The following is a 12182-nucleotide window of genomic DNA, read 5'->3' on the forward strand; positions in this document are numbered from 1 at the left end:
CTCCAACAACAACAACGGCCCTCCAGATGCAGTGGAGAACAACGCCGTCACAGCTCTCACCACCACGACAAACAAATGGTTAGAAGACTTCGAACAAAGATTGGAGAAGTCGAATGACAAGGCCAGCGCGCTCCAGATCGCTCAGAAGATCCTCCAAACGTACAAGGTGTCACCATTCACATTTGAAATCAGAGACAAGCAGCCTCCATCAGAGTTCATCCAACCAAAATTCCCGCTGTACGACGACAGCTAGTGTCCAGGCCAGCACGTAGCTCATTTCACCCAGATCCCCACCCTATACAGCGCTATAGAGTATGACTACTTGAAGTGCAAACTCTTTCCAACCAGCCTGAAAGACGGAGCTTTGGAATGGTTTTACACGCTCACTCCTGATTTTATCAGCAACTTTGACAAGCAAGCTGAGTCGTTCGCATCAAAGTTCGTCCACAACAGGAAGAAGCAAGTTGACCTGGACTCCCTGTTTCAGCTCAAGCAAGCACATGGTGAGACGATCCGCGCCTTCCTAGGACGTTTCAAAAAGGAACTCCTCTTAATGGAGCCATGCCTAAAGGACAGTTTTGCAACTTCAGCTTTCACGAACCCTCTCCTGGAAAACTCCGACCTAGTAGGATTTCTGATGCACAACAAACCAGAACGTTTAGACGACCTATACCACCGAATTGACAAATACATCAAGAACGAAGAATGGCTTGCCAAGCACAAAGGTAAAGAAGTCCTCGCCGTAAGCAACAAGCAAGGACCCAAAGAAAACAACCACTATTCAGGCAACAACAACAACACCAACAATTACAACAAGGGCTCCAGCTCCAACAAGCCCTCTTACACAAAAAGGGAATTTTCCAACTTCTTTAAGATGCCGAGTCAAATCCTGAAGAAGATATATACAACACCATACTTCAAGCCCAACATCAACAAGGTAATTGCCATTCCAGAACGTCCATACTGCCATTTTCACAAGCTCCACCACCATGACACCAATGAATGTTAGAGCCTCAAGCACGACCTCCAAGACTTAGTGGAGGAAGGCAAATTGAAAGAGTTCCTACCAGAAAGCGACTTAAGGCACAAGGTGGATGCCAAATGACACAGAAGCAGGAGCCGCAGCAACGAACGACCTGCCAACAATAGAAGCAGGAGCCGAACGACCCGACGATCTAAGTCACCAGGTCGGTCGAGGCACAACAGGAGACAGCACTCCTCCGACCATGATGAGGAAAAGGTAATCAACATGATTACAGACACCTCTAATGACGAAACCTCAAGTCATGAAAAGCGCCGACGAGTTGGAGCGCTTCAAGAAATCTATCACCTCTCTCACAAAGCTGAGGTGATCAATCCCACCAACCCTCAAACAATAACAGCAATTTCATTCACTGAAGAGGATCTAGACAAGGTGTGCCTACCCCATAATGATGCCCTGGTAGTGCACGTCAAAATCAACGGGTGGACAGTCAAAAGAGTCCTCATCGATCCAGGCAGCTCGTGCGACATACTTTTCTATCAAACTTACAAGGACATGTACCTGCCAGACTCGGTGGTGATAGAGTCAAATGCACCACTCTATGGGTTCAACGGAGATCGCACAGATGCCATCGGAGACGTTATCCTACCAGTCTCCATTGGCGATAAGGAAGACATGGTCAAAACTTCAACACGTTTCAGTGTGATCGATGTCAAGTCATCCTACACTGCCATCCTAGGACGCCGATGGATTCACAAGATCCAAGCAATTCCATCAACCTTACACCAGGTCTTGCGATTTCCCGGTCCCCGAGGCATCATAGAGCTCAGAAGCAACCAACTAGAAGCTCACTGATGTAATCACATCAGCACAACGACCTTACCCAAGCCTCAACTCGTCGAACACAAAGACGTCCCAAAGAAGCAAGATCCTCAAGCATCTAGCCCTCCAACAGCTGCAGCAGACAAGCTCAAAAAGAAACAAGCTCAAATAGAACCAGGAGAAAAAGTCAATCTAGGCACAGATGATGACCCAAAGTTTGTTTATGTAGGGCCTGATTTAGACCCCAAGCTCAAGGAGCAACTTGTCAAATTTCTATCTCTCAATAAAGATGTTTTTGTTTAGTCGTATATCGATATGCCAGGAATCGACCCTTAGGTCGCTTGCCACAAGTTAAATGTAGATCCAACCGTCAAGACTATCAAACAACGACCTAGAAAACTAGCACTCAAATTTCAAAAAGCTATCAATGAAGAGATAGAAAAGCTCAAGAATGTTGGATTCATCAGAGAAGTCGAGTACCCGACCTGGCTAGCCAACATTGTAGCCGTTTCAAATAAGAACAGTCAGGTACGACTTTGCATAGACTTCACCAATGTCAACAAGCATTGTCCAAAAGACAGCTTCCGCCTACTAAGGATCGACATACTAGTAGATTAAACGTGCGGCCATGAGATTTTATCATTTATGGATGCATACAGTGGATACAACCAAATACCGCTTGTAGAAGAGGACTAGGAAAAGACATCCTTCGTAACCGAGCAAGGAACATTCTGTTACAACATCCTACCATTCGGCTTGAAGAACATCGGTGGGACCTACCAAAGACTGGTCACCAAAATATTCAAAGACTTGCTAGGAGACACTATGGAGGTCTACATAGACGATATGGTGGTCAAAAGCGAAAAGGCGAGTGATCACATCTCCCACCTACAAGAAGCCTTTGAACGACTTCTCTAAAACAAGATGAAGCTCAACCCAGCAAAATGCGTATTCGGAGTAGCCTCGGAAAAATTCTTAGGTTACCTCGTTTCACAAAGGCGCATTGAAGCAAATCCAGAACAAATACGAGCTCTCCTTGAAATGTCAGCACCAACTACAAAGCAGCAAATTCACAAGTTATCAGGCATGGTTTAAGCACTCAACTGATTCATTTCACGAGCATCTGACAAATGCAGACAATTCCTACAAATACTCAAAAAAGGTGCAACATTCACATGGACAGACGAATGCCACAAAGCCTTCCCCAACCTGAAAGCTTACTTATCAACGCTGCCCGTCCTGTCTAAGCCAGAGGAAGGAGAAACACTGGGGCTTTACCTTACAACAACTGACTTTGCAATCAGCTTAGTTCTTTTTCGCGAACACGAAGGAGTCAAAAAGCCTATCTACTTCACTAGAAAGACGTTGGCAGATTCAGAAAAGCACTATTCTCCGATGGAGAAAGCGATACTTTCTTTACTCTACTCAGCTCGGAAGTTCTGACCTTACTTCCAATCTCACAACATTAAGGTCATCACCGATGTACCCATCAAGCAAGTATTGAGTTCCAACAACAAAACTGCTCGAATAGCCAAGTGGGCTGAAGAGCTCGGAGAGCACCACATAGAGTTTGTTCCCAGAACGTCTCACAAAGGACAGGTCGTTGTTGATTTTCTTGCAGACTTCTTCGTCAAAGACATCAACTGGGAACCCGAGCCAATCACTTCACTCCATCAACCAGCCACCCCAGACACATGGCACATCTACGTAGATGGAGCGTACAACAACAACGGCAGTAGACTGGAGGCTGTGTTAACTTCACCAGAAGGCACCCAGCTACAAAAATCAATCAAGATCAATTTCGCAATGTCCAACAATGAAGCAGAGTACGAAGCATTGATCACAGGCCTCCGCATGGCACAACAGCTACAAGTCCCAAAGTTTAAAGCTTACAGCGACTCCCAGCTAATCGTCAAGCAGATCACCAAAGAATATGTCACGAATGGAGCAAACCTGGCAAAGTACGCTCAGGTCGTCAATGACCTTATCAGATCGTTCACAACATTCTCATTGGAGCATATTCCCAGGGAAGATAATAGGCATGCAGACAGTCTAGCTTTCTTAGCATCAAAGACACAAGAGGTTTGCCCCAGCACAGTCTACAATGACATCCTAGAAAGACCCGAATACCAGAAAGAATGTGTCAACAGCCTCACTGACTTTCAGCCCTCATCCGAAGAAGAAATCACTCAATCTTGGATAGGCCCATTCCTGAAGTACATTTCACAGGGTGAGCTCCCGGTAGAGGCAAAAGAATGCTCGTGCAATACAATTCTGAGCCCCAAGATACACAGTAATCAACGGACGATTGTTCTGCAAATCTGCAGGAGGACCCCACCTAAGGTGCATAACTCCGCACGAAGGCCAACACATTTTCAACGAAATCCACAAAGGTGAATGTGGCAACCATGTAGGGGCAAGATCTCTGGCATATAAAGCAATAGCCCAAGGGTATTACTGGCCAAGCATGCATATCAAGGCAAAAAGGTACGTTCTTAAATGCTACCAATGTCAAACATTTGGCCACAACCACCTAAGACCAGCAAGGGAATTGATCAATATTGCCAGCTCATGGCCTTTCCACATGTGGGGGATAGACATCATAGGACCATTCATCCCACAAAAGAAAACAGGGCTCAAATATGTCCTAGCAGCCACAGATTACTTCATGATAAGAGTCCAAAACTATAGTTTTAACCCCTTAATAATAATGTTTTTAGACCAATTATGCGAGTAATAAATAAGAGTTAATAATAATTACGTGCTTTTATGTATTTCAGGCATGGAACTCAATTATATACAGAAATATGCCACTTTGGCGATATAAAGAAGCAAAGGGTTGGTTGCTAAGAAGTTCTGGGATTAAAGGCCAAGACGGGCAGAAACAGCACACAAAAGTCAGCAAAACTTCTGAAGATCGTATCTTTGGACTCATGCCTCAGAATTGGGCGTACCTTATGTCAAAACGACCGGATCGGAAAGAGCTTTCCAATGGTCCAAACCTTTACCCAATCAAAGGAGCAGAAGTAGACGAAAAGCATATTGAAGTTAAAGCCAGCTGAAAAGGGCCTTGTGGACTGAAGAAATTGGGCTTTGGGCTCGATTTTCCGGCCCAAAACATGGACCCTCAGCCCATGCACGAAAATGTGGATCTGGTCTCCTCTATTTCCACACACAAGACTTAGCTCTTAAGTATTAATTAGCTTAGGTTAGAAAGTAGCCATTATAGTAGCCATTAAACCTTAGTTCTAGATCTAGTTTTGAGAATTTTAATTAGTTTATTAATTAGTTTTCATTCCTTGTTTTAAATTAAATATTGAATCATTGTTTATCATTCATTAGATAAATAAAATAGTTAGTTCTTGTTAAATTCGATTTTGTTATTTAAAATTGTTATTTAGATCTAAATTCAGTTATTAGTTGTTATTCATTTCTTAGTTGTCTAATTTAGTTTTGAATTATTGATTAGAATCTTTATATTCATAAAGTTAGAATCTTTATATTATGTCGTATTCAATTTCAATTGGAAATGATAGTTTGATGAATCAAGGCTAAACCTCTATTAGAGGGGTTTGATGAAAACTTGATTATGTAGCGTAGAAACGTTGTAAGAGTCTATTCCACTCTAGAAGGTAGTTGATTCGCTATGAGAATGGGTGGACTTCCTCACATGCTAGTTATAAATTGGTAGAGATGCCATGTATAATTAGGGATTAGAACGACCAATCCTTACCGTAAGAAGGTAAGAATTGGATTACAACAATCTGTGCTAGTTTCTTAAGTTGGATTCAAGGTGGATTCAATTCCCCCCTAATTCTTATTCTAGATTCAAACCTTAGTATTCCGTAGCATTTCGTAGTATAATTCGTAATTCTCTCATTGACTTTGGTAGGATTGATAGTCGTAGGAAACTTGAATGCTAAAGAACTAGGAGTGGAACGAATCTTCTATTCCAACTCTACTTCAATAGTATCGAGAGTAGAAATCTTTGATAAGTCTAGTATAAGTTCAGTTTGTAGTTTTACTTTCGTTTAGAGCCTCATCGCTTTATTCATTAGTAAAACTATCATTTTACGTTTATCAAATGACGCCGCTACTATCTTAGTCTCGTTCAAGACAAGAATTCAATTGCTTGAATTCAAAGGGGCAATCCCCCATTCTCTACCCACCCACCCTTTTTATTTTTCTTTCTTTTTTCTCATATTTTCGTTATTGTTCACTGTTTTAAGCACAGAGCGCGCACGCCCTCCCTTGTGTCTGCGGAATCACAGCGAATAATACCGTGGTAAAGGTATTTTTAAATTTACTAAAATTCTGAAAATTTTCAGGTATAATATTTAAGGTGTTATTGATTTACTGGAATATTTTCAGAATTGTCCTACTTGTTTTACCTTATGAACAAATACGATCTTTACAGTCCTGCATTTCAGTTTTCAAACCGTAAGTTCTTGAAAAACAGACGAGTAAGGTTACTTAGGTAGTTCTAAAAAAATTAAACTTTTTACAGGAATATCTATCCTAAGTCATGAGTTTTTAGTAAAATTTTGATGAGTTTTTTATTTGTTTTGACCTCCTAACTAGTGGAGTGTTTTCAGTGTGTTTCTGCAGTTTTGCAAACACTTAATTTCTGGAACAACAGCCGATAAGGAGGGTTTGTAGAATCCAATTGCTCAAATATTTTTACAGGAATACCCATGACCTGTCAGGGGAGTCTCCAGTAAAATTTTGGAGATTTTTGTCTCTGTTTTGATTGGTTAACCATTCAGTTGTTTGTATTGTGTCTGAAAACTATTTCACAAACTTTGAAGGGCAGTAGAAGGACTTTCATATCTCCGATTGATCTGAAACTTTAGAGACTACTTGATAGATGTCTTAGCAAACTACTGTAAAAATTTCAAATTTTTTGGAGAGCGCGACCCGCGCCCATAAGGCAAAGATTGAGCGCAACCTGCGCTCAAAACACTGTAAACTCGAGTTCCACCTGAGCGCGACCCGCACCCTTCACAGGCAAATTTTGAGTGCCCCCCGCGCTCAACTCACTGAAAATTTCCTTAGGCACGAGCGCGACCTGCCCCCTTCACAGGAAATATCTAAGGGCACCCTGAGCCCTCTTATGGAGCAGCCCGATTTTCACAGGTCAGTCCAAACTTCTATTTCTTCAAGTTATTTGGTGTTTCTAACTTCTTCAATACACTGAGATTGCGTATACAAGACGTTATTCATACGCGTAGCAAGGAGGCATTCAGGTACTCTTTCCACTCCTCGCCTCTTCTGTCAGAGGAGTTTCAATTCTAGTATAATCAGACTTGTTTATCGTAAACGTCAACGTATATCCCTATCTAGAAATTTATAGTTAGAGTTTTGTTTGCATGTTAATTGTCCTATAATATATTTGTAAAACCAATATGGCATATCAATATGTAGACGAACAATCATGTGATTCTTATGCAAACCTTTCACCATGTTCATGCTGTAGTAGTCCTTACCATTGGGCTTCTCATTGCCCATCATATCAAGAGCAATCATGTAATTATTATGAAAACCCTTCACTATGTTTATGTTGTGGTAGTCCTGACCATTGGGCTTCTCATTGCCCATCATATCAAGAGTTTGAGCCTACTATAGGATATAATAATAATTATGAACCTCAATTTTCAAATTTTTATAGTGACCCATACAATCAAGAGTTTTCTAGTCATCCAAACCATATAGGGAGTCAACCAGTGTTGTCTACTTCTAGTTCCGTGATGAGTGTGTACAACGAACCAAACACTTTTCCGTGCACAATTTGTTCAGATCCAAACCACACCACTCATTCATGTCCCATATTTATTCAGCCTCAACCTAACCCATCACAGTACGAGATCAACCAGAGTTACTCCAACACCAATAACTGTGACTGTCACACACCATACCAGCCAGGTCCTTCCACCATGCCAGAAATCACCCACCCATCTAGTTCACCACCCTTCCCAGACCAAATTTCTCAAACTATGCTTCAGAACCTAACTATACTTCAGAACATAGCCCAGATGATTTCCATGATCTCCTCACCTAACAAAGAACTTTCAACCTTGTCAGAGATCGACACACAACTAGAACAACCTATTCTCATAACCACACCATTCGACCTAGTTAAGACCTACCCTGAATTTCATGAATCATTACCTTCCCATGACCCTCCCATTAACTATTATGTTGATTCCACACCCCACCTGGATGAGGAAATTCTTGAAGACGACTCTTTAGGACATGTGTTGGATGACCACTCCAAATTGAGAGATGCCACTGAGGAACCTCCCATTGATCCATCTGAAGATGAATATAAGGATGACACATTAAAAGATATTTATAAAGATGTGACGAAGGAAGAATTTGATAACTATTGGCATTCTCTTAATATGGACCCTCCTGTTGAGCATGTCTAGGTCTTTCAGTTTGCTAACTGCACTCGACTGGATGATTCCTCGACATATTCGAATGATGCCATTGAGGATACTTATAATGTTTTAGAGGAAGAGGGTGAGAAAATAGAGATTAACAATTCAAATCTAAGGCATGAACAAGTTAATGTGCAAGAAAAAAAGAAAGTTACATCTTTAGAGCAATGTGAATCTCAATTTAGTTTGGCAGTTGAGGAAATAACAATAGAAGGAATAGATGACTTTCTTAAAGATAAAGCCACGAACCACAACCTTGTGGATTCAGCCAATCCAAATGTAGAGTTCTTAAAAATGTGTAAGGAACCACCAACTAACTACCAACCACCTGAGTTACCACCTCCTAAAATCCAACCATCGACCACAACTAAGCCATCCATTCACCCACCATTTTATAGGAACCTCAAATTTGCACTTGAGCCTATTGCCTCAGAGACCCTCTATAATTTTTTCAACCCTCACAGTGAAGAGTGTTTGCCTAGCACACAATCCTATGAGTACACCATTCCTGTAGTTGAGAGCCAAGCTTTGACCGAGTGTAGTGAGAAACCTAGTTTGCCTTATTTTTTCGCATCTGAGCCTCATGAAAAACATCAGGATCCAGACTTCATTCCTTTCTCACCTAAAGTATTGCTAATTCATCTTTTGGGTCATTCAAACTTTTTAACACAGCTACAACATGATGGTTTTCATATGTTTTTTGAGGAATTAAATAAATTTTCTTTTATTCTTCTACATGATTGCGATCCAATTATACAACTTCATTCTGTTTAGAGGTGCATTTAGTATCATATTTTTAAGGCTAGACCCCCAACTCTTTCAACTATTAGTTTATAGTTGACCACGCATCATCTATTTTGTGCCACCCCAGTTTCTTGCTTGTTTAGGGGTGTGCACAGTTTAGGGGAATCTGACTTAAAACGACCCCATATTAAGTCTAGGGGAATCTGACTTTAAAAGACCCACGTTTAAAACAAATTTTCTAAACTCTGTTATATAAAATTTGTTTGGGGGTGGGGTGTTTGGTTTTTCCATTCTTGATCACTCAACTTCTTATTCTTATCTCTTCCTCATCTCGTAGTTAGATTTCTTGTTGTTTGTTATTTTGATGTTGTTTTTATTTTATTTTAGTAGATTGGATGTTAAGTTGTTAAATTCAGTAGTTAAATTTAAATTTGGTAGTTAAATGTTGTTTGAATTTCAATTTTAATATAATGTGGTTCTGTTCAAATTGTGCGTTGTTTTATTGTTAATCCCATGATAAAAGATAAAAATGATAGTTTACCTACGAAATGAACGATGAAACTCAAAACGTAAGTAAACTAAAACTATTTACGTGTCTATATTTATCAAAGTTTCTACTCTCAATTCTATCGAAATAGAGTGGAGTAACAAATTCGTTCCACTCCTAGTTCTCTAGCATGGAATGTTTTCTAATCTAATTAATCATTTTTTAAGTCTAATGAGAGTTTTACGAGGGGGAATTATACTACGATGCAACTACCCACAAGATACAAACTATAATTGATTCAACTACGAAAATACTACGTTGATTCTATAATAAGAAATTAGGGGGGATTGATTCCACCTTAACTCAACTTAACTCACTAACGATGAATCGTCGTAATCCGAATTGAACTGCTACGCAGAACAATTGGTTCTTCCTAATCCCTAATTACACATGACATTTCTACCAATTCATAACTAGCATGTGAACGATTAAACCCATTCTCATGGCGAATTAATCGTTTCTAGAGTGGAATAGAAATTACAACGACTCTACGATAATCGGAATCAAGCTTTCATCAAGGCTTCTCAACCCCCTCTAATGGAGGTTTAGCCGAGAATCATTCTGCAATCATTTTCATATGAATCTAAACTAAACATAATATCAAGATTCGAAATTTACTAATCTAAATTAAATAATAATTAAATTCTAATTAACAACTAAGAAATGGTAACCAACAATAATTAAAACTAGATCTAATAGATTGAAATAACAAAAATCGAAATGACAAGAATAATAACTATTTTATTTATCTAATGAATGATATTCAATGATTCAAGAAATTAATCTAAAACAAGAAATGAAATTCTAAAACTAAGTTCTAAAACTCATTAATGGAGGCTAACTAATCTAATTCTAATCTAGGTCTAACTATCTACCATTAACAAAGAGCTAAGCTTTTGTTTTTATACTTTCAGATCCAAAAATCGTGCATGGGCTTGGAGCCATGTTTTGGGCCAGAGAATCAGGCCCAAAACCCAATTTCTTTAGTCCAAAATGGGCTCTTCAGTTGTAGTTGGCTTTGATAGATGTTTCGTCCACTTTTGCTCCTCTGATTAGGTCAAGTCTTGGAACATTGGAAAGCTCTTTCCGAGCCGGTCGTTTTGACATAAGGTAGGCCCAATTCTGAGGTCTGAGTCCAAAGATATGGTCTTCGGAAGTTCTGCTGACTTTGTGTGTTATTTCTGCCCGCGTTGACTTTGACTTTTCAGCTTTGACCGGGCTTTAGAAAGGCTTTGTCTTCTTGAATCTTGGTCTTTAATCACAGAACTCCTTAGCAACCAACCATTGCTCATTTATCTAGCTAAAGTGGCACATTTCTGCACATAATGGACTTTGAAGCCTGAAATGCATAAAAACACGTGTCGATATTAACTCTTACTTATTATTCACATAATTGGTCTAAAAGTATGATTATTAAGGGGTTAAAACTACAGTTTTGGCTCTTATCAAACCACCCCAAACAGCATTTTGCTTGTCCTCAAGCAAAGATGAGAAATTAGAATAAGTGACCAAAAATGGAGTTCTATCTACTCGCTTTTTCTTGAGTCGCGATTGCATTGACCATATGCAACAAGGCCTTAAACCACTAGGAATTCCCTAGTGGGACGAAGTTATAGTCTCGTGAGAGTTTTCCAAAGAAGGTACTCACAAACTTCATCTATACTACAACGACTAAGAAATAAAACTATTGTTTCCTTATTTATGTCTCAATTATCTATACATCTCACTAGCAATGAATACGTATAATCATGTCGAAACTTAAGCTAATATATGTATAATAATCAATCATCTACAAATAAACATATATACAATGAGTAATGCTATGAAATGCAATAATGTGTCCGTTTCAAACTTTGGAATAAGCGTCCCTTAAGTAGGTTCTCACAAAAGTCAAGACAAAAATCACTTTTTTTTTTCCACTCAAGTTTTACTCCAATTAATGCAGTGGGCATACTTTACCTTACAATCTCAATGACACACAAGGAGAAGCCGAGTCGATCAAACACATCCGCCACTTTACTATCACACTAACCTATTCCTAATTGAGCTAGAGGTCTTTATTAAGTGTTTGGGATTAGGAGATGGTTTAAGAAGGAAGGAAATGGATATTCAAAAAGGACAAGTCTGAGATAATAGAGTCTTCATATTATGTAACTAGAGAAAACCTTGTTATTTACTTTTGCTTCTACACTTTGTTTCCATCCTTAGCCATATTTTTTTTTCTTTTCTTTGGCTTTTGACTCCTTTTATTCTATTTTTTGGAGTTTTTATTTTATTTCTATTTTTCTTTTTCTTTTCTTTGGATGGAAACTTCTTTTCTTTATTTTCTGAAGCAATTAACTAACTTTTGTTTACACAGGTTTTTCTCTTCTTCTTTCTTCCTCATTCTATTCTCAAACTTATCTAAATTGGGTAGGTTGAATTTTTTATTTTGTTTTGTTTTGTAACAGGGTAAAGGATTTGTGGTTTATGAAAAGGCTAATGAAAGGCTCAGTGGGGCGACTAGCGGAAAATATACTTAGGTCAGAATTTCTAGCTATATCGATCCAAAAAGGGCCTAAATTCTCTCTTACGACATGGTATAGTGGTCAAGCAAGTGGACGGTGATTTCTCTATTCGAATATACTTCTCCCTTTGTGTCATTTCT

The 12182-nt window shown here is 39.3% G+C and overlaps 1 protein-coding gene across 1 annotated transcript; it reads left to right on the top strand.

The window, feature by feature from the left end:
• Window positions 1–3658: 3658 nt before the first annotated feature.
• Window positions 3659–4201, top strand: LOC147498574 (uncharacterized). The gene has a single exon (XM_086563274.1). The coding sequence runs from the start codon at window positions 3659–3661 to the stop codon at window positions 4199–4201; it is 543 nt and encodes a 180-aa protein (XP_086419400.1).
• The last annotated feature ends 7981 nt before the right edge of the window (window positions 4202–12182 follow it).

Source organism: Coptis chinensis, chromosome 5 (genome assembly GCF_015680905.1).
Source record: "Coptis chinensis isolate HL-2020 chromosome 5, ASM1568090v1, whole genome shotgun sequence".
NCBI lineage: Eukaryota > Viridiplantae > Streptophyta > Magnoliopsida > Ranunculales > Ranunculaceae > Coptis > Coptis chinensis.